The sequence below is a fragment of the Eurypyga helias genome, unplaced genomic scaffold, assembly GCF_000690775.1.
Source record: "Eurypyga helias isolate BGI_N326 unplaced genomic scaffold, ASM69077v1 scaffold5606, whole genome shotgun sequence".
Classification (NCBI taxonomy): domain Eukaryota; kingdom Metazoa; phylum Chordata; class Aves; order Eurypygiformes; family Eurypygidae; genus Eurypyga; species Eurypyga helias.
In genome coordinates, this window is record NW_010254586.1 from 41,727 (window position 1) to 63,612 (window position 21,886).

The window sequence follows — 21,886 nt, forward strand, 5'->3', positions numbered from 1 at the left end:
GAAGAGAAAAAAAATCTAAATTATCAAAATTAACAGAAAAGCATGAAACACTGGAAAACCAGGAGGGAATGTGGGCAGAGCATTGCTAGTTTAGGGTATTCCATTCCATCGTTATAATGCTTAATTCCCAACTGTAGTTTGAAACTCCTTTGAGGACAGAGAACTTAAACTGTTCATGAAGTTCTCTTTTATAACACGGTACACCCATGTGCTAGCTTGGGAATAAATTTAACATTTTGTAGAGGCCATGAAAATCCCATTTCTACCTTGGATCCCACTTCAGAAATACATCTTCTAGGAATGTGGGGGTTTATCGCTTTTTCAGTTTGAGTTCTGCCTGAACATTTTAATTGAACACTAAGATGTTTCAGAGTCAGATTTCTCTGCCAAAACAAATTCCAGATGGTCGATCTCAAGCCTTGCAAGATTGATGGGTTTTACTAGTTAAGAGCTATGAGCATGGAATTGAAAATTGACCTAACTGCAGTGGTGGCTGATATCTACTGTTGTAGAGATACTGCAAGAACTTGGCTTGATTTATCAATCCTTGTCTGAGAAACCCAGCCATTTGGGTGTAGAGGCGGGACCTATCTCTGATCCTTGATGCATTAGAATAGAAGTAGAACTAGCATGTTCACATGTAAATTGTATTTAGTTTTTGGACAGAAGCAAGCTAGATACAATATATTCATCACTGAAAGTTGAATGCAAATGTGAAATGGATGTGATACGGCGCTCTTGAAGATGTTCTGGAGACAGTGGAATGTCATACCATAAAAAAAGTCTGGTACTATTGAATACTGCTTTGCAAACGTTTACACTTTGTCCAACTTTCATCTCATAACACGGTGTTACACTTCTTACAGCTATACAGGCTTCATGTCTTGCCCTAGTTTAGAGTTCTTACACAGTCGGTTGTTCTGCTTATCAAAGATATTTAAATACATCTAATCAAATATGTGTTGTACCGTTCTTTGAATCAAGAAACAGAGGAAAACTAATGAAGTGGCATTTGAGCAGTTTGTTGGTTTAGATTGTCATTTTTATCAGATAATTTGAACTCAGTGTGGTTGTGCTGGGTCCGTGCTCTAGGGCACATAAGCCAAGAACGGATTAATTCTGACACTTTGTAGGTGTCAAGATGGGGGAGGGGGAAGGAGCATCGTTTTCGCTGAGATATGTACAGTAGAAAATCTGGTTTACTCATGTATATTTTAAAGACCAGGTATGTGTGTATGCATTTGCAGTATGCTGAAGTTTATCTTGGACCCCATTAATGGAAAAGTGCCTGTATAGGAAGTGAGACACAGATATCTTGAAGTTCCTTTAATTTCTGGAAACCTTCAAAAAGACAAGGAATGAGTGGAAAGCATCAGAGATGATGGAAGTCTGATATTTTGTTGCTGTGATCTCCTCCAGGCCTTACTTCAAACTCATGATGTAGTGGCTCATGAAGTTTACAGTGATGAAGCACTGAGAGTTACACCTCCTCCCACCTCTCCATACTTAAACGGAGATTCTCCAGAAAGCGCCAACGGTGACATGGATATGGAGAATGTAACACGAGTTCGACTGGTGCAGTTCCAGAAGAACACAGATGAACCAATGGTATGGAGGAAAGCATGCTACTTTTCTTGACTCTCTACTGCTCAAAGACTAGTATTATGATTATTTCAGTGACAGTTTCTGCACTTTGAAGTAGGTTTGCCAGTAGAGTTGGAATAATTCAACAGCCGTTGTAGATACTTCTACTCCTTTCTATATCCTTAACCTTAAATACTACTGCATTCGTACTGCTGCTGTACCACTAGAGCTGTTTTTGTTTAAAAACAACCTTGTAGTAATTATAGCAGATTAAACTTTAAACCAAACTGGACACTTTGATACAAAATTATATTTTTAACAGACCTGAATCTTATATGCTCATATATTGTTATTGCATCTTCACTTATAAATATCATGTTAGCCTTGCTCATATATAGATGAGTGGCAAAGTTTTTATTTTAACCTTAAAATTTATACCCTTCCTTCAAGCTTTTAGGAAAAGTAACTGTTCTTAACCACCCAAGAATCACACTGCTTAATGTTTTATATTGTTTGTGGCGTGGTTGACACGCTGGGGGGAAGGGATGCCATCCAGAGGGACCTGGACAGGCTGGAGAGGTGGGCCACTGCCAACCTCATGGAGTTCAACAAGGCCAAGTGCAAGGTCCTGCACCTGGGTCGGGGCAATCCCAAGCACAAGTACAGGCTGGGTGGAGAATGGATAGAGAGCAGCCCTGAGGAGAAGGACTTGGGGGTACTGGTGGGTGAAAAGCTGAACATGAGCCGGCAGTGTGCGCTGGCGGCCCAGAAACTAGCTGTATCCTGGGCTGTATCCAGAGAAGCTTAGTCAGCAGGTCGAGGGAGGGGGTTCTCCCCCTCTACTCTGCTCTCGTGAAACCCCACCTGGAGTACCCTGTCCAGCTGTGGAGCCCTCAGCATCAGAAGGATATTGACCAGTTGGAGCGAGTCCAGAGGAGGCCACGAAGATGCTCAGAGGGCTGGAGCACCTCTGCTATGGGGACAGGCTGAGAGAGTTGGGCTTGTTCAGCCTGGAGAAGAGAAGGCTCCGGGGAGACCTTATAGCACCTTCCAGTGCCTGAAGGGGCTACAAGGAAGCCGGGGGGGACTTTTTACAAGGGCCTGTAGTGACAGGACAAGGAGTAACGGGTTTAAACTGAAAGTGGGGAGGTTTAGATTAGATATCAGGAAGAAGTTCTTCACGGAGAGGGTGGTGAGGCACTGGAACGGGTTGCCTAGAGAAGCTGTGGATGCCCCATTCCTGGAAGTGTTCAAGGCCAGGCTGGATGTGGCTTTGAGCAACCTGGTCTAGTGGAAGGTGTCCTTGCCCATGGCAGGGGGGTTGGAACTGGATGGTCTTTAAGGTCCCTTCCAACCCAAATGATTCTATGATTCTATTTTAAGAGTACAAACATCTTTTTTTGCAGGGAATCACCTTAAAAATGAATGAGCTGAACCACTGCATTGTGGCAAGAATTATGCACGGAGGAATGATTCACCGACAAGGTAATTGTGTCATAAATAGCTCTGTCTTCACACACAATTATTGAAATCCTTTTGTACGAACCATGTAACGGTGCAAGTTCCTCAGTCTGATTGCTACTACTGCATAGTAGTATACCTCCGTGTCTGGATGGAGTCCAGTTTAACTGCCTTTGTTACCTTCCCGTTGCAGATGTCTTCAAGCATTTTGATGTGAGGGCTCAATGTGTTTCATTTAGGCCTTAATTAGGGTAATGGGAGTACAGGTCAGTAAGAGATTGAATGGCCAATAATTGCTGGAGCTGTACTTATTTAATCCTCTGTTTTAAAAAAAAAATAATAATAATCCTTAGACTAGTTACAGTACATAGTAGGAAGCCTACAGAGAGTGGAAGCAAGGTCAGGTAGCCTCAAAGGAATACAGAAAAATGGTTCGAGCAGGCAGGGATCAGGTTAGGAAAGCTAAAGCTCTGCTAAAATTAAGTCTGCCCAGGGATGTTAAGGGCACAAGAAATGCTTCTATAGGTACATTGGAGACAAAAGGTGGACTAGGAAATATGTGGGTCCACTCCAGGAGGAAATAGGAGGCCTCATCACTCAGGATGTGGAGAAGGCTGAGGTACTCAATGACTTTTTTACCTCACTCTTCACTGTCAAGGGCTCAGACCACACTGGCCAAGTCACAGAAGGCAGAGGCAGGGACTGGGAGAATGAAGAACTACCCACTGGAGGAGACGACCAGGTTTGAGACCACCTAAGGAACATGCAGTTGCACAAGTCCATGGGCCCTGTTGAGATGCATTTGCAGGTCCTGAGGGAACTGGAGGCTGAAGTGGACAAGCCACTAGCCATCCTATGTGTCATGACAGTCCTGTGAATTTCCCACTGACGAGAAAAAGGGAAACATAACCCCCATTTTTAAAAAGGAATAAAAAGAAGACCCAGGGAACTACAGGCCAGTCAGTCTCACCTCTGTGCCTGGCAAGATCATGGAGCAGATCCTCTTGCAAGCTATGCTGAGGCATATGGAAAATAAGGAGGTGATAAGTGACAGCCAGCATGGCTTCACCAAGGGCAGACTGTGCCTGAGAGATTTGGTGGCCTTCTACAACAGCATATTTGCTTCATCTGACTACGGTAGCTCTTCTGCACACAGGTTTAGCTTGAAAATGATCTAGACTTCAGTGTTTCTGTAGTATCATCTTTTTTAAAAAATGCTTCTAATTTTGTTAGGGCTCTAGATGCCTCTTAGCTTCACTGCTTCCTTCAAACTACCTGTATTTAGAATATTTTTACTGAATAGAACAACGCAAATGTAAGTTGACAGTGATCTCCAGCACAACATGTCTTTGAATCCTGTTAACAGCGTCAGTGGCTTTTATTTGCCTGGGGGTGGGTTTATGTTGTTGTTTCTGCTGCCTCCTCTTGCTATATGGAAAACTGCCAGGCAGTAACAGCAATGACTAGACAATATACCTACTGGGAGGGTTACAGGAACTATATAATTTCAGGTCTGGCAATATTAAGTACAAGCTGCACAATTCCCAGTCACTACATAGTAGCTGCTGTGAAGTCTGCCACCATCCGCAATGCCTGCTGGTCCTAGCCCTGACGATTGTAGTCCTTGTTCAAAAGGTGGGAAAGTTGAAGGGGGAAGATAGGCTTGTAAAGATATTGTCTACTTGCACCTTCCAGAGGTTCAGCTCAGTGAAAATGAAACACTAGTTTCAGTCATGAAAAATTGTCATTTTGTTGACTTGTCTGCGTTTTTAGGGTAAGTAAATGAACCGTATTTTTGATCTCAGGCTTTTAATTATGTCTTGGCTTTTACCTTTGTGTCTGTGCCTTAACTTAGCTTAGTTGTCTGTTCCCTTTTTACCTGTGGATTCTTTTTAGACTACTCATACTGTAAATATCAGTTTCAGGGGACCTGCCTATAGCCTTAGCCCTCAGCAGTTCTCAGTATCTTAACCCATAGTTTTTTTTGCTGCTGACTGGTGTTGGGGTGTACATGCTTAAATGTGAGTTCATTCTTAAAATGCATTTAAGAAGAGGTCCCAGTATGGCATTTAAAAAGATTTCCAAAGGAGAGAGAGGATTTACTGGCTGCCCATTTAACCTCACCAGGAAAACAGCAGCTGTACCTTGTCTGTGCTACAGTCTCTAAGTGACAATGTAAAACTCGCGTGGATTTTTAAAACACTCATACCCTGATAATGTTTATTCAGTTCTAAAAAAATGTATGTGATTTCTTAGTCAAAATATGATTATATGTTCAAAGCCTTTCACTTCCCAAGCTACAGATTTTTCTTTTGGCTACAAAACATGTTTCAGAATAGAGCCTCCAAGAATTTGTTCTAATTCCTAATAGGGTAGGGTTTCTCATACTTCTGTGCAGAGCAAGAGCACACTCTTCCTAAAACTGTCTTCACTCTGACTTGCAAAGATAAAGAACGAAGTCATTTACTACAGAAATATATCCACTCTTCGTTATTACAGATGTGTTATACATCAGTAAGTCATGAATAGCTTAAGTTCTAAATAAACGCTGCACCTCCAATAGAGAAGGAACCAAAAGCAACCAAAATTAGATGATTAAGCATAGGTATCATAGGAGCTACAAATGGTATGCAGGACTCATTATTCAAAGATATCAATACTCTTTTCCAACAAGAGTATTTATAAAGAGTAAAAAGTTTCTGGAAATAATAAAAGCCTTTTCCCTCAGATTAAAAATTTCTTCCTATGGTTTATCAATGTGTTGACCCCCCAAAACAGAATGACCATCTACTGCTAAATGTCTGTGCTTTATTCCCAACTTCTCTGTATAGTGCTCCATTCCAGGCATGCACAGAACAATATTCACTTCTGTCAAAATAACAGAAATTGGAAGTGCTCCAGAAGAGGGGATTTTATTTAGGTGCACTATTGAAATTACTTGATACCAAGTCTGATTCTCATTCTAATATTCAATTCCATCAGATTTATGTTTTGAATAATGCCGAAGAATCTTTATACTATTCCAGGGCATATGCTTTTTTATGATTCAATATTATTGTTTAAAATCAATTACACTCACTTCAAACACAATTTCATTTTGACATGATACGGTCAATACAGAGCCTTTTTTTTTTTTTTTCCCAGAGTATTTATATTTTAAGAACTGAGTACTGAATGTCTTCGTGAGAAAGTCTGCCAGAACTGAACTTTCAAAGTGTTTCACTAGAGATTTTGTCATTAATATTCTAGATGTGAACTAGATTCGTTTGAAATTCAGATGCAGGACTGTTGCATTCACATTCAGTAATCTATTGATTGTGGTAATTTTTTCACTGAAGGATGGAAATAAAATTGTGATGAGTCCTTTTTTATCATTTCACGATCAGTAAATCAGCTCCTCTAGAATTGTGTGGAACATTTAATGTGGCTGAAGGACTTACTCTTGGAAGTAACAAAGGTTTTTGTAAGCTCTGGGCTCTCTCCTGTAGCACTGCCAAGTAAGCTTCTGTTTCACAGAAGAGACCCCAAAGGTAATCACAGCAACAGAGCATTTCAGGATTCTTCTCCTTGGATCAGGCTGTGCTTGTGTTCAGCAGCTACAAAGTTTGATTTTCATAGATTTCTCCACCTGAAAGTTTTGCTTGCTTGGTAATCTTTGCAAAAACTGACTATTTTGGTTCAGGAAAATAATTTCAGCCTGTGAAGTGAAGGCTCCGGGGAGACTTTATAGCACCTTCCAGTACCTGAAGGGGCTACAAGGAAGCTGGGGGGGACTTTTTACAAGGGCCTGTAGTGACAGGACAAGGGGTAACAGGTTTAAACTGGAATTGGGGAGGTTTAGATTGGATATCAGGAAGAAGTTCTTCATGGAGCGGGTGGTGAGGCACTAGCACAGGTTGCCCAGAGAAGCTGTGGATGCCCCATCCCTGGAAGTGTTCAAGGCCAGGCTGGATGAGGCTTTGAGCAACCTGGTCTAGTGCAAGGTGTCCCTGCCCATGGCAGGGGGGTTGCCACTGGATGGTCTGTAAGGTCCCTTCCAACCCAAACCATTCTGTGATTTTATGATTCTAATTTCAAGGATTTTTCAGGATTCTCGTTGATTGACCTTTTTCAGGTAATGTTCCATATATGTGTTTTAATTTAGGAAATGTTTGCCAGTTGCTGGTTTTCCAACTAAGATTAATTATAGTAGGTACAGTATTTAGAAAAGGATACTTGCACAAATTATTTAAATCATAACGCAGAAAGAAATTTTTGTGAAGTAAAAGGTCTTTGATTACACATGAAAAACATATTCTGGCTTATAATAAACCATGGAAGTTTTTTTCGAGAAGTGCTAGAGAATTAGGTGGGCTTGAGCTGCTCAAGACAGAAATTATCATCCAAAAAGAGCCTCCTAGGTTGCTTCTAATCCTGAAGGTGGTTAATTCATTGGCTGCCTCCTCCCTGTTGAGCTTTTTGTGGTTTCCTACAGCCATGTTGTATCATGCCGTTCCCATCCCAGCTTCAGCAGCTCAGTTTCTGACTTGCGTAAGCTAAGTCAATACTTGTTCCATCATGCGACATTGTAGGTAGTCACACCAATCATTTACATTCAAGCTGAAGTCAAATTTACATACAGAAAATGCATACTGTAGCTATGGCAAATCAAAATCAGAGAAGTGAAACAATACAGCAGTCAAACAGGTAAAATTAAAGACTATATCCAGAAGCCAAACTGCATTAAGTGTGTTTGAATATCTCCGTTGTATGTTTCCAGCTGCCGCAGGTGACCTTTTCACTTAGTGGGTTTTTGCAGTCTTTGTAAGAGACTGAGGTTTTCCCCATATACTTTACAGGGTGCCTGGGCATCTCATGCTGGTGTATTGGCTGCACTCTGAAAGCCAGAGTCATAATGTTTGCTAGCTAATACATAGCTACCAAAGTCCTTTTCTGAATCTAGCCAAAAAACTTACTTTAATGTTGTTTTTTATTTGTGTCTTTGTATTAATATTAGTACTGTCTTACAATTATCTCAATTTGTAAAAACATGTTTGAGGTGATTGTGTGGTTTTTTTTAACTCTGCAGGTACGCTACATGTAGGGGATGAAATCCGAGAAATAAACGGAATCAGTGTGGCAAATCAAACTGTAGAACAACTACAAAAAATGCTTGTAAGTGCCTAAAATATTTCTCATGTTCTTTATAAAAGTGCCTGCCTTATTTTGGCAAAACTTTTATGTAATTGCATTGCGATTTCCCCTTTTTCTTCTATTCTTGATAGCCTGCACGTGCATGTAACATAAAGTCTTCCTGTGTTCAGCTGTTAAAGCCTTCTACAGGCTCTCCCCTTTTTCAGTAGCGGCTGCTCTGCGCATTATACCCAGGAATGGCAGAAGGCACCTCCAAGTGTCATTTTATTTATTCCATTTAGTCCCACGGAAGACATCATTCACACCCAACCGTTCCTGACAGATATATGTCTGACCAGCTCTTCAAAAGTTTCAGTAATGGAGGTTCCCCAAACTCTCCAGGCAGTTGACTTTAGTGTATAACATTTATACATTTTAGGAAGTTTTTTCTAATGACTGAGTTTCCTTTGTTGAAATGCAGGAGTTTCTTCTCTTGTCTCTAGTAGACATAACAGAAAAAGTACTGCTTTCCTCCTATTGCTCGTCCCAAGTTATTCTGCAAGATCATGCCCTTATTTTAAATTTTCGGTCTACACCAAGTGTAGTCACTGAGTATACTGTGAGAGAAAAGAAACTTTTCTTGACTTTTGGTATAATTGCTACACAAATACAAAGACAATAAATAATTGAACCTCCTGGCTGAGAAAATATGTTACCGCAGTCTGCTATTCTGCAGTTACTACTTGTTATGGACATCGTTATACTATAGTAAATGCAAACCAGACCCTATGTGCTGTTTTTGATGGAAGACGACTTCTTACATTTCTGCCTTTAGTACAGTAACATGCAGCTTTCTAGCAACTGTGAACATGCTTCTGGTGTTTAACACGTATGATGAAACGGAGCGAAATGTCACCGTAGTAGCAAAGACTCTGGATCACAAGAATATAGCTGCAAAGAAAAGATGACATGGAAGAAACCTACGCATCTCTGAATCTCTCACCTTAAAATACAGCTGTAGGCATTCAAAAACTGAGCAGGCAAACAAACTAATAATGTATGTTTATCTTTTAGACTAAAGAGATATTATTTAAATGTTTGTTTACAAGTAAAATGAGAAATTATCCATAGCATTTTAGCTTTTCTGAATATTTGCTTTAGGAAAACATACTGCTGCTCTTGAACTATGATGTTTTCCTTTCAAGCATTAGTGATTTGGAGTTTTTGTCTTTAGTGTCTTAGTCTTTAAAGAAGTGCTTCTCTTTTTTGCAGAGGGAAATGCGTGGAAGTATCACCTTTAAGATTGTGCCAAGTTACCGCACGCAATCTTCATCCTGTGAGGTAATGATTTTAGTTAACCATTCCATTTCTTCCTCAGTCCTGTAACTAACTGCCTGCTGATGGCTGAATGTTACTGCTTTCTGGGAAATTGTTTCTGCCTGTCCTGTTAGATCACGCACACCAATTTTACAACAAAGATAACGGAACACGAGTAGGTCCCACCTACCTACTCAGGCCTGCCTTCATATTCATCTCATCAGCACCTTAACTAACTCTTTACAGCCTACTAAAAATAAAAAAAAAAATAGGAAAGGGGATCCTCAACTCATGCATTTAGGAAGCCCCTTTAAAAAAATTGCAATTTAAACTCATTCTTCAGGAGGTCTATTAAAGTTCCCAAGCTGAGGAACATGTTCATCTTTTTAGGCATTAAACATTATTTTACTGCTTTGGGCTGTTAAGGGTTAATTGAAGAATCTGTTTCTGTATGACCCTGTTGAGGTAAATTTGTGATGGTTGTCTGTAACAGTTACATGTGGCTTTAATATTACGTTTCCATGAAAACATGGTATTTGTCATTACAGAAGAAAAAAGATTTGGAGTTTGTTGTTGAACTAGAAGCTTGGTGTTACGGGTTTTGCACAGTAACATTTAATTCCCTTCTGCTCACAAAGTTATGTTCCAGCTTGCAACTAAAGGGAATTAAATTCTAGAAAATGGGTACTTGAGGGATACTGTTCCAATTTAAGCATGCAGGTGGCACATGCACTGTGTAGATGATGCCACTCTTTCAGTGCCACGTGCTTAACTGCTCAATCAGTTCTCGAATTAGAATTCCGAGAGTGAAATCACAATCTCTGTTGAAGTCAAGCACCCTGTCTTAATTAGAGCCGTGATTTCACCCTAATTGGTTTTGTGTCTCAGCAGATGCTAGAACACACAGAAACTGCTATTGTGATTGTCAGAACAATCTGTTTGAATGCTTTTTGGTTGCCTTCTGTACTTTTAATGGAAGTCAACAAGAACTGAAAGGTTTTAGAGGTAGAAGGTTTGACAGATTTTTCACCTCTGAGGCTGATTTTCTTAAAAGATACAAATATGAAAGCAAAACATTTTCATTAAATGCAATGGCTTTAAAAAAAGCTAAAATACAAATTCTAGAGTGTGATGGCAAATTTATGTATTGACTTCTGTGCTTTTAAATAGCAGTAATAAAAGATATCTCATTCCCAGTATTAAAATACAGAAACTGATGAAATTATGTACCAGCTAGGAAGATGATCTTTTGAAGAAAAGAATTCAGCATACAGCTTCAAATTAATACCATGAGGTGTCTTTTTAGTAGTACCAGTTCATCTCTTTTCCTTAGCTTTCTGTCATTGGGTTCCTCGTGTCTGTTTCACAGAAGAGCGGAAATTGGACTCTTACCTTCCTTGGTTTGATCAAAGGCAGAGGGGAAAAAAACCCCAAACAAGTCTAATTAACACACTTCGGGGCATTTAGCATTCATTTAATTAGAGGTACCTGAGATTGTTTCACATGCTCGATCACATCAATGACGTTGTCTGGTCTGTCAGCTGTTCTGAGTGTACACAAAAATCCAACTTTTTTAAATCATCCTATTATAGCATCACTCTACACCTTTGGGACAGAGAGAGTTTCTTTCACAGGATTATTCAGGATTATGATTGAGATGATGAGTCAAATTCTTAACCACAGATAAAGGCTAAAAATGAATGTTGAATGACATTAGGAGCAACTTCTGTATCATAGTAATGCTCTCTAGCAGGATAAATCCAGACATACTGGGTCTTCACTAGTATAGTCTTAACAGTTGCAGTATTTTTGGGCAGTATTTCACATATTTCTATAAATTCATGTTGGGTCTCCCACAGCCCCTCAGTCACAAACTGGTGCTCACACTGTGTAGTTTTACCAGAAGAGGAATATAAAACAGATTCAACAATTGGTTGGGTTTTTTTTTTTTAAGGCTTCTACCACAATCACATCCTTGTGTTGCAAAATATCTTGTTAATCTTGAATAAGAAAAACTAAATATTAGTATAATCAGATGTGATCTGCCTTTTATATACAATCTGCTTTTATATCCAAAGTAAGGAGAGGGCACTGAAGGGAACCTGTTTTTCAAATAACTGAGATTTGCATCTCGCTTGCCATATTTTTCTTACTTTGTGTTCATTTAAAACAAGTGTTCTGGTGGTGTTGTCTGAGTATTAAGCCACTTCTGCATATTTAGAGAAGTTTTACCCCTGTAGTACATAATGGTACTTCGGTGTTACTAGGCAGTTTCCAAAATCTCAGCTGAATAATTTCAAGTTCTTCAGGGTTTTGTGGCTTTTACTGCACCCATGCCATCCATTCAGTTATCAGGCCTCCTAATTCGTGGAGTAGACTTTGCATGAAAACATAATACTTAATAATTCCCTTGTATAAAAATTTGACCAGCTTATCTACTGTGAAGTGACATGTTCAGTCAGTGGTGTGGCAAATGGCCTGAGTTACTCAGGTATCTACATCATAGACTGCCCAGGATGTTGTGTTTACTGTAAAAGACCCAGAAAATGACAGGCTTCTCCAAATGACAGACATGCCCCATCCCTGGAAGTGTTCAAGGCCAGGCTGGACGAGGCTTTGAGCAACCTGGTCTAGTGGAAGGTGTCCCTGCCCATGGCAGGGGGGTTGGAACTAGATGGTCTTTAAGGTCCCTTCCAACCCAAACCGTTCTATGATTCTGTGATTCTATGACTTACGTAAATACAAACCTAAGTAATTATTGCAACACATTCTTATGGCTGATGACTGCATATGCTGTTTATACAGCATATTTCAGCTAGCACTTTATCCAGCTGACTAAGTATTTCACTCTAGCTACACTTGCATTCATACAGACAGAACCCCCCATGTAAATTTTTATAGTGTCAGATATGTGAGAATAATAAGGGAAGTACTTTTTTTTTTTTTGTTTTACAAACAGCTTTCCTTACAAATATTGTTTATGTTTACGATTGTCATTGTGAAACGTTTAGGTTGTTTCATTAAGACAAAAAGCATATATAGAGAGAGAGATTTTGAAAATCTGGTGATAATCATCATGTATTTTTTTCCTTTGCCCTTGCAGTTTTTTCCATTGGTGCTCAGACTGTAAGATTTTTTTAATAGTCTTAAACCTTTTTACACTTGTATTAAAAATACTTCAAGAAAGGATCCTTGAGCAAAACTGAAATTAAAAAGTTATTTGCAGCTTTTTGGAAAGTCTCCCTTTAAAGAGAGGGTTGTGCATCTGGCAACAATGTCATTAATCTAGCTGTTCTTGTTGGTACCTAATATGATCAGGCCACATGTACTAGACATAATTGACTTCTGCTATAGGATTGCATCTCAAATGCATTATTTATCTTTCATAATCCATGCCTAAGATGAAGGAATCAACAGGAAACTAGTTTTGCCATCGTTTGGAAATAATTGTGATTGTTTCCTCTGAAGCTTCAACTGTAGTGCTTGAACTGAGGAGCAAGGATCCGAAAGACTGCTGTTTTGTTATTTGGCTTGGGCCTAGACAAGATTGGGAAGTCTAGTCATACTGAAATATAATTATAACACTTCTCCAGTACTCAGAATCATCAAATCCTCCAAGCATTTTTCTGCTCTTACTTCAGGAAAACTAGGTCTTTTTCTCTTTTACTGGAGAAACAAACTCACAACCAAAGCTGAAGTTTTCCAGTCCAGTCCTAAGCAGTTCTAGCATCCTACAAGGATCTCTCTACTCATTGATCCATGTCATTTGACTGTGCATAATACAGTTTTTCTCTTAACTTTTGAGTCTGATATTTTTGGAAAGAAAGACCTGGTCTGTAGGAAATTAAGAATCTAAATGCCTTTGATACTCTGGCTGAACTGCCTAATTATTTTAAATTGTACCTATGCCTCTTGACTAGCTTGACAGATTAATTTCTTAGAGTTAGCACTAAAATCGGCAATAGCACTGAAGATGTGTATCTTCCTCGGTGTGTTATGATGAACATAAGCTTTGATAAGTATGCTGTCTTCTGTTGAGAATTGTTGGAGGAATACAAATCAAAACCTTCTCAAACCCAGAAAATTTCCTTCAAAGGGAGAAGCCTTCAAGAGTGTCCAGAAATAGTGACATTCTCCAAGTGACCCTAAACTTGTTTTTCTACAAATGACTTGGGTGCTTGCATCACATTCCAAAGCTTTCCCTTCCTAAACCATCACTGACTGGCAGATCATAACAAACTAGGTTGTTTTGTTTTGTTTTTAAAAAAAGGAGGTAAAATTAATTTTTCATCTCTTCTTGAGAAATTGGCAGAGGAAGAATTGCAGAGAAAGCAGAAAAACTCTTTATTAATTCACTGCTTTTTCAGTGTTCCTTTAGGCTTTTCTTTTTCTTTTCTTTTTTTTTTTCAGTAAGGAATAGCTTATTTGGTCTCACCTGAACATTTCCAACTTGTTATAGTAGCGTGATTTTGTTCATAGAGTTAGAGCTGATTTCCCCTGGTCTGTTACATGTTGCAAATAACTGTGGGAGCCAAAGAAGCATTTTGTTCTTCTGCAGGTAGCAGAAGTACACAGACTTACATACCTGGAGCCACAATGATTTTAGAGCCACAGTATTGTCAGATCTGTCCTCAACTGTGTTAAAATCAAAGCAAGGATTTAGATAGCTACATATGGAACTGTCAGGGAAATCATACCTAAGGAGTCCGCAAAGAAGTGCAGAAGTTCTGCGTGAGTCTGTTGCACCTCAGGCATGCTGGCAGCAAAAAAGTATTGCCTGTCATTTTAACCCTTATTGATGTTTTAAATGAGTGCTGTCACATAATATCAGTAGAGGACCTGGTTAATGTTGTTGCAGGGACAATTTAGCTCCAGTTCTGTTTTTAATTTGTTTGCAAAGGGTACTCGTATTGATAAAATGTGCCAGGGATAACTTTGTTTACTTTGAAAACTGTTTTAGTCCTTTTTCTACCAGCCTTGACGTTATGTAAAATTACCAGACATTTCTAAACTGACCTTTGATGTGGACTATTATATTCCAAAATTCCCTTGGGTTAAAGGGAATTTCCCCACCCACACACAGTGTATGAGTGAATTTTTTTTGTTTCCTGAAGAGGTGGGTCAATTATCTGATCTTGTGGAATGAAGTATTCTACAATCACAATGGCATGTGAAAAAGATTGTTCTACAAGTGACTCTCTTGCGTGTGCAAAACCCAGACAGAAATTTCTGTTACCCTTTCTGTAGAGTTTCCCGGTATGCACCCTGCGTCTGCTGTCTCCTCACTGAGTGTAGGACCACACCGGTAGTCTAAGCCAAGAGGGGTGGCCTATTTAAAGTGATATATTTTGTCAAAGTTTAATGTTTCTAAGCCCATAAGTATGTTGGGGGGGGAGAAACTCAGTATGCTGTAAAATGGATGAGAAAGGAGAAGAGAGTATCCAGCTTCTTTCTCGGGTGCTAGCGTCAGTGTCTTTGAGACACGGCACAGAGATGCATCTTACAGTAGAACTGATGAACACTGACCTGTGCCACAGAACTGGAAAAAGATTTAGAAGTGTCTTTAAAGTCGAGTATGTGCCTCATTCTCTTCAAAGTATTACTCAGTGTTTAACTTTCAGGTAATTACCTTTAACAAAGACACCAGTATGACTAATGGCCCTTAGCCTTGTCAGCCACAGGAGACCTAAGAGGTCCCAGATACTCAGTATTTAAAAAGCTTTTTAAAGTATTTAAAAAGTAGTTATTATCTAGGATACATCAAAATGTCAAACTTGACTCTTAAACTGTGGAAAAAACTTCTCAGATTTATGGAGTTTGTAGGGTGGAAACTTTCACGGATGAAGCAGCTAAGCAAATGGTTATAAGGCTGTGGATGTAACTGTTCTTTTAAATATATCTGTGTTCCTGTGATAGTGTTGTGTTGTTAATGAACCTTGTGTCTTATTTCAGAGAGATTCCCCCTCTACATCCAGACAGTCCCCAGCTAATGGTCATAGCAGCACTAACAATTCTGTTTCGGTAAGATTTCCAGTTCCACACAGAGAAAGTGTGAAAGTTTTGTTGGTGCTCATCTGCCATTACTGTTATACTTATCGTGTGGTCAGTGAAAAATTTTGTCCTGCTGATAGAACCAAGGTTATCACATATGTAACTCCCCATATTCTTTTCTTAGGGTTTTTTTCCAACATATTCTTGTTAAAAGCCATAGAGTGAATTAAATGTTAATAACTCCAACGTGACACATCAGTCATCCTTAAATCATTGTAAGCAGTTTCCTCAAAACTAAACAGAGGTTTAAAGTGGAAGTTTTATTTCCATCCTGAACTTTGGAAGCAGGGTTTGAAGAGAGAGTACTGTGCAGTTGGTATTTCAAGATATTTTAGACTCTTTTTAAGTTTTATGTTTTGAGAGACCTCTGGAACGTGTACTGGTTTCCGCTATCTGAGTTAACGAATTGGTGTGCCCTCTGCTCTTGTGGTACGTGCACATACTTTGTGAAATATGAGCCTTGCCTGGATATGAAAAGCAAAAGGAAGCGGCTTTAAACTGCACTACAACCCAAGCTCTTATCATCACATCTTTAACACAAAGTACTTCCTTCCTATGTTTCCTATGCATGCAGGTAGAAAGGTGCTGTTGATTTGTTTTGCTAAAGTGTATTAATGTTAAAATTTGTGTTGTTTATCATTTGTCATCGTTTGGACCAATGTAGTGACTGTACACACAAGTTCCTTCAGTAAGAGTGCTGTCAATATCATGAGTTCATGGGACTACCTAAAAAAAATCAAAATACCAAAAAAAACCCACAAAAACAGTAATTACCCCTTTAACTATTATAAAAATTATAAGTGTTTATTTATTAATTAAATGAAAAATTATTGTGGATGAAAAATTTAAGACTTTTTTGTGAATTAAATTGAATTTGTAACACAATTAGTTATAATCTTATTCCTCAGCACAATTAATCACATTATACATTTTTAATAATAAATGTTTTAATATTTATAGTAGTCATACTCTTTTAAAAACAAGACAAAGTATTAAGTGGAAAAGGCATTCATGTAAAAAGCCTCTTTCACTTGATGGTGCTTTTGTGTTGAAGATGCTGAATTACTTATTAAAAAGCACATTCTCTATCCGCTTAAACTTTTTACCTGCTTTCTTCAGCTTGCTGCTAAACAGCCTGGGTTTGATTTTTTCTTTAAGAAAAAATATTTCTAAACATGGGTCAATGCTTTACACTTTTGTCTGACTTACCATTTTACTGTAACATAGTATCAGTCACTAACAAATGGTGTTGTGTACGCTTAAAAAGTAAAATGAAAATTTCTTCTCCTGGGTTGACTTTATTCTGCAGGACTTGCCATCGACAACACAACCAAAAGGACGACAGGTGAATAGATATCCTCCATGAGAATTTTTGTAAACTTAGCTGCTAGTCAACATCCCTGCTTGTCGTTTTCCCCCTCATATACTGTATGTGCTGGACTAAAACATTTAAGCTTGGAAAATTGGTTTCTTTTTTTTTCATTTTTAACTCATCTGTTTGTGGCTAATTCAAAATAGCTTTTTTTTCATGTGTCTGTACGTGTGAGAGTTATCAAATCATTGTAAATTTAACTGGAGATGTAGTTTTAGTTCAGAATGCATTAATAGACTTACTGTTGTGCCGTGATCTGTGCAGATTTTCATCTTAGAGGAAACCTCAAATTTCTATTTTAGCTGGAATGGAGACTAGTATGGCATGTGTCTAATACGCTAAAACATTGTACTGACAAAGATTCTAAAGCTTGAGTTGGTCTGTAACTAATTATTAACATTAAGAAAGCTCTTCAAAGAAAAACATTAAGGACAGTTTCTATTACGAGTTCGTAAGTCTGAAGATAGCTGCTTAGCTTTTCAGTCCTAAGGCCCAGATTCAGTAACCTGCCTTAACTTCGTTACCTTGACGGTAGTAAATGTCATCATGGACCAAAGAATTCTCCCTATCCAGCGATATCCAAGAAAGCCCTTAAAGGCTCTGCAGCAGATTCCCTATGATTCCCTTTGCAGTTTTAAGAATGTATTTATTTTACTGCAGCCTCCAAATCAACACGTACCATCAAGTGATTTGTGATTCATCTTCAGTAACTGCTCCGTTTATACGTAGCCATTCCAGAATCTGCCACTGAATCTTAACCGTGGACTCAACCTCTGACTCCACCAAGGGTTTTAATACTAACTCTTGCAATTCCATTCAAAAGAGTCGGTGGACTCCATGGTCTGCTGTCCTTGACAATCTTTTTATACTGCTGTCTGGTTAAGTCGGCTGGAATATCTGTTACAAGGATGGATTGCTCTCACTTCATTTCCCGTCTTTCGAGCTTACAGATGTATAGTTCTTTCAACTTTCTGTTGTCTTCTGAAGTTTCCAGCTGCCTGAATGTAGTCCTGGAAAGTCTCCATGAAAGACCTTCCAAGCTGTTCCATTAGGTTTTGGTTTCCTCTTACAAGGTATTTTTCTCAGGAGAAGAGAGTTTGTTCAAGGTAATATCCTTGTACTCCCACCATCTATAGTTACCTGTTTGGGTTTTTTTTTTTCCCAAGAGTCTTTTCCCATTTTTCTGGTAGCTTGTCATCCTTGAAAACAGTAAGGGCTTGGATAACAGATACATTGCTATCTGTAAGGAAGTCTGTAATGTTCCATGAACAGCCAATATATGCTGCATAATGACTCACACTGGAGCAGGGACTTGAAAAGCACGGAAGTTTCTAGGAGGCAAAAATACTGCTCACTTCTCTAGGCCTGTGTCAGATGAGGCTGAGGAGAAATAAAGGTTTGGTTCAATACTGATTACATCATTGGAAGCCAGTTACTAAATAGATGTAGTTGGTTTCAAAATACTCTGTTTTTGAGGTGATGGAAAGAAGATGGGTTGTTTATTTAAACTGACACTGCACAGCAGAACAAGGGTCAGATGTAGTATTAAAATTTGTATTCTGTACTGGTATTACCATCTGATGCTCTCACTGCAAACAGATAAAAATGCATCACATAGAAGACGGTAATGATTAGCTGGTTTAAGTTAATTTATTCATATTTTGGGTTACAGATTTGATTATTATAGGAATGAACTTTAAGTGCCATGAATAGTGCTAACACTATTCATAGTTACAGCTATTTTTGGAGCAGAATTTGAGCAAAATTTAGAAGAGTTTGATACAGCTTAAATGAAGGATACTACTTTTCAATATAATTTTTTTTTAATCTAGTCAATTACTAGTAAGAAAATCAGCAGTACATGTGGCTGTCTGAGATGCTGTAGGGTGATGTTTGAAGTTCATAAACTGTAGAAATTACCCATCTTGGGCATGACATTTAATTCCAGTTTTCAGATCCTTGGATGCATCAAAGCTCTAACTAGCAACCAAAACTAGAGATTGCTTTTATTTTTATTTTCTGTGGTCAAGACCTCACTAACACACAAAGCAAGGATTGGCATATTACTTGAAATTTTGAAACCAGAATCTGAATTCTTTCAGTTAGTCTTCCCTAGATAGTAACTTGCTCAAATCATTAGTTTTCATTTGTACGGGAGTAGACTTTTACTGAAAAATCCATGCAAGGACTTCCCAAATTCCTCCCAAGTAACTATACGCATTAGGTGCAACACAAGAAATCCTATTTAATCTTAAAAAAGGGTACTAAATTCTCAGTCTAATTACTAAAGATCAGTAAGGTAGCCAGAGTCCTTTGTACTGTCCAATAAAATTTCCTGTTGTACAAATTTTTAAAAAGTATAGTGACACTTCAGTTGGAAAATACAGTACAGTTAGCCTGTGTCGTCTGTAATGATTCATGACAGTTAATATTGATTTGAGGGACTCCTATCAGTTTATTAATGTGTTCATTTTTGCTCTTCAGGTTTTACAGTTTGTAAAAGACATGAGCTTTCAAAATAACATCCTATGTCTCCATTGTTTGCTGGGGTTTTTTTTGTTTCATTTTCAACTATCAGTTATGCATTTGCCATTCTGTTTCTTCCTTTGCTTGTTGCAAACAGTATGTGTAGCTACCTGTACAGATCAAATTTTCACCTGTTAGTCTTAATACTGTACCAGTAATAATATGGCAGTGTCTTTTATAAACTCTTTTTTATAGATATATGTAAGAGCACAATTTGAATATGATCCAGCAAAGGATGACCTCATTCCTTGCAAAGAAGCTGGCATCAGATTCCGAGTTGGTGATATTATCCAAATCATTAGCAAAGATGATCACAACTGGTGGCAGGGTAAACTTGAGAATTCCAAAAATGGTACTGCAGGTCTTATTCCTTCTCCTGAGCTTCAAGAATGGTATGACTTAAGTTTTCTATAAAAATTATTTTAGCTTTGCTTTTATTTCTGTCTTCCATGCTTTTCATTGTTGTATAGATAAGTTTTTATATTTTTTTTTCCTTATGTATGCATAGCAGTTACGGGTTGCAGGCAGTATCGTGTGTGTGGTTACACTAGAAAAAATAAGCACCTGTGTTAGTAAAGATCGTTTGTGCCTTCTGATACAGTATAGGAAACTGGGATTGAAGGCTGCGTGCAAACTGTTTATGTAAGGGGGTCAAATCAATTTCACTTTTATGTTCTAAACATGGTTTTCATTAGTACTGCTTATATGCAAGTGCTGCAGGAATAAGGTGTTTGCAAGACATCAGGCACAAAGCTCACTGAGGGACTTCTGGGTTTTTCTCTCTCCTTTTTCACGTGGAAGCCAAAAAGTAGAATGAAATCAGAGTGCGAAGATTCCTGAATGACAGATTCAGTGAACAGCAATGGCACTGAATACCACAGAGCTCTAGCAGAAGCTGTTGAGTAAATATTTCAAATGTATCAGCACAGACTGAGAGCAAGTCTTGGGCCATGAATGTTACGGCCATAACTCAACAAGGTTTATCAATACGGATAATCTAGCCCAAAATATTTCATACAAGATTTGCAACATAAAAGAGTGCTGTAAAGGGTTTAACAGCACCTGTGCCACCTGGACTGGCTAAGGGAGATTTTGCTAGAAGAGAAACAGAGGTAGACAGGACATTCCATTCCATCTCAAGCTCCCTTGCAAGCCCTGACATAAGGGAGACACTGGTATACATTGCAACAGGAGCACTTGGCATCCTAAAAATCCACCTCAAACAGTTCCACCACACACACAACTGGCTCTGAAGTATTTTAGACCACAGTGGTCTTTCAGCCCCAATGCTCTGCCAGTCTGATCTGCTGCAAAGTGGTCTAGAGCCATTTTAGTAGCTACCCTTCCTCCCATGCTCACTTGATCTATGAGCCTTAATGACCTACCACAATGGAGATATGCTTTATATCAAAATACCTCTCTATGTGAGTGCTTTTATGTCATCAAAAAAAGGTTTTGGAAAGTTTTACTGTACTCTTGTACTATTACAAAGTCTTATTTTCCTAATTCGTTCTGTGTGGCTTTTTAAAAATACATTGATTACAACAACAAAAAAATTTTTCTCCTCCATACACCAGGCGAGTTGCTTGTATTGCCATGGAGAAGACCAAACAGGAGCAACAGGCCAGCTGTACTTGGTTTGGAAAGAAAAAAAAGCAGTACAAAGACAAATATTTGGCAAAGCACAATGCAGGTATGAAAAAAAAATGCAAATATCTTTAACAGGTTAAATTTTTACAGTCTAAACCTTGCTATTAATTGTTCAGCTGGCACTGTTTAAAAACCTAATGAGTTACTTAGAGAAATACAAGTACAATTCTAATTATGCCAACATTACTCCACTTGTTCTTCGCTATTTAAACATGTAGCTTAATCAATGAGGGGCGAGCTGCAACAAAATAAATGCATTATAATGTATCCTAATATAGGCTTACCTTGATTTGGGGTTTACATTTAAAGGAACACTAGAAACCAACAGGATATGGATTTTGCAATCTAGATAACTGTACTGTGCCCTACAGAAGACTTTTCAGTATCATCCTTGTTAATACATGTTTATAGTTACAGAATATATGTTTGAAAACGTGGTGAAAGGGCATTTTTCTTGAAGCATTACAGCTGGAAGTAGAGTAAGAGTCATTGCGTAGTCAGTGTGTTATTTACAGTTACCAAATAGAACAAACTCTGGAAGTTTATCCTCCTTGCAGTGATTTCTAACTGAATCCTAAGTTTTGCTTTTCGACTTTGACCACTGAAAAATTGGGGTTGGTTTAGAAAATTTTGGAAGTAGAAGTGCAGAGTAAGAGAACCTTGCTGAGCAAAATTCATTAGATTTAATTGCGAAGAAGGAAGACCCCTTCTTTCATGAGGGGAATTTCTTTTCTTCTTTTAGTATAAAATACTCCATCTGTTGAAACTGTTTCTGTTGCTTTTGCATTGATATCACATACTGTGATGGTAAAT

General features: G+C 38.4%; 1 protein-coding gene across 1 annotated transcript in view; it reads left to right on the forward strand.

Moving 5' to 3' along the window:
* The window catches only part of CASK (calcium/calmodulin-dependent serine protein kinase (MAGUK family)), a 79,259-nt gene that overhangs the window by 40,391 nt on the left and 16,982 nt on the right, over nucleotides 1-21,886 (forward strand). The window contains exons 9-16 of the mRNA XM_010153039.1: nucleotides 1,420-1,608; nucleotides 2,991-3,069; nucleotides 8,114-8,199; nucleotides 9,430-9,498; nucleotides 15,427-15,495; nucleotides 16,835-16,870; nucleotides 19,619-19,815; nucleotides 21,001-21,116. Coding sequence (XP_010151341.1) covers nucleotides 1,420-1,608; nucleotides 2,991-3,069; nucleotides 8,114-8,199; nucleotides 9,430-9,498; nucleotides 15,427-15,495; nucleotides 16,835-16,870; nucleotides 19,619-19,815; nucleotides 21,001-21,116 — 841 coding nt within the window. The remainder of the gene's footprint in view (nucleotides 1-1,419; nucleotides 1,609-2,990; nucleotides 3,070-8,113; nucleotides 8,200-9,429; nucleotides 9,499-15,426; nucleotides 15,496-16,834; nucleotides 16,871-19,618; nucleotides 19,816-21,000; nucleotides 21,117-21,886) is intronic.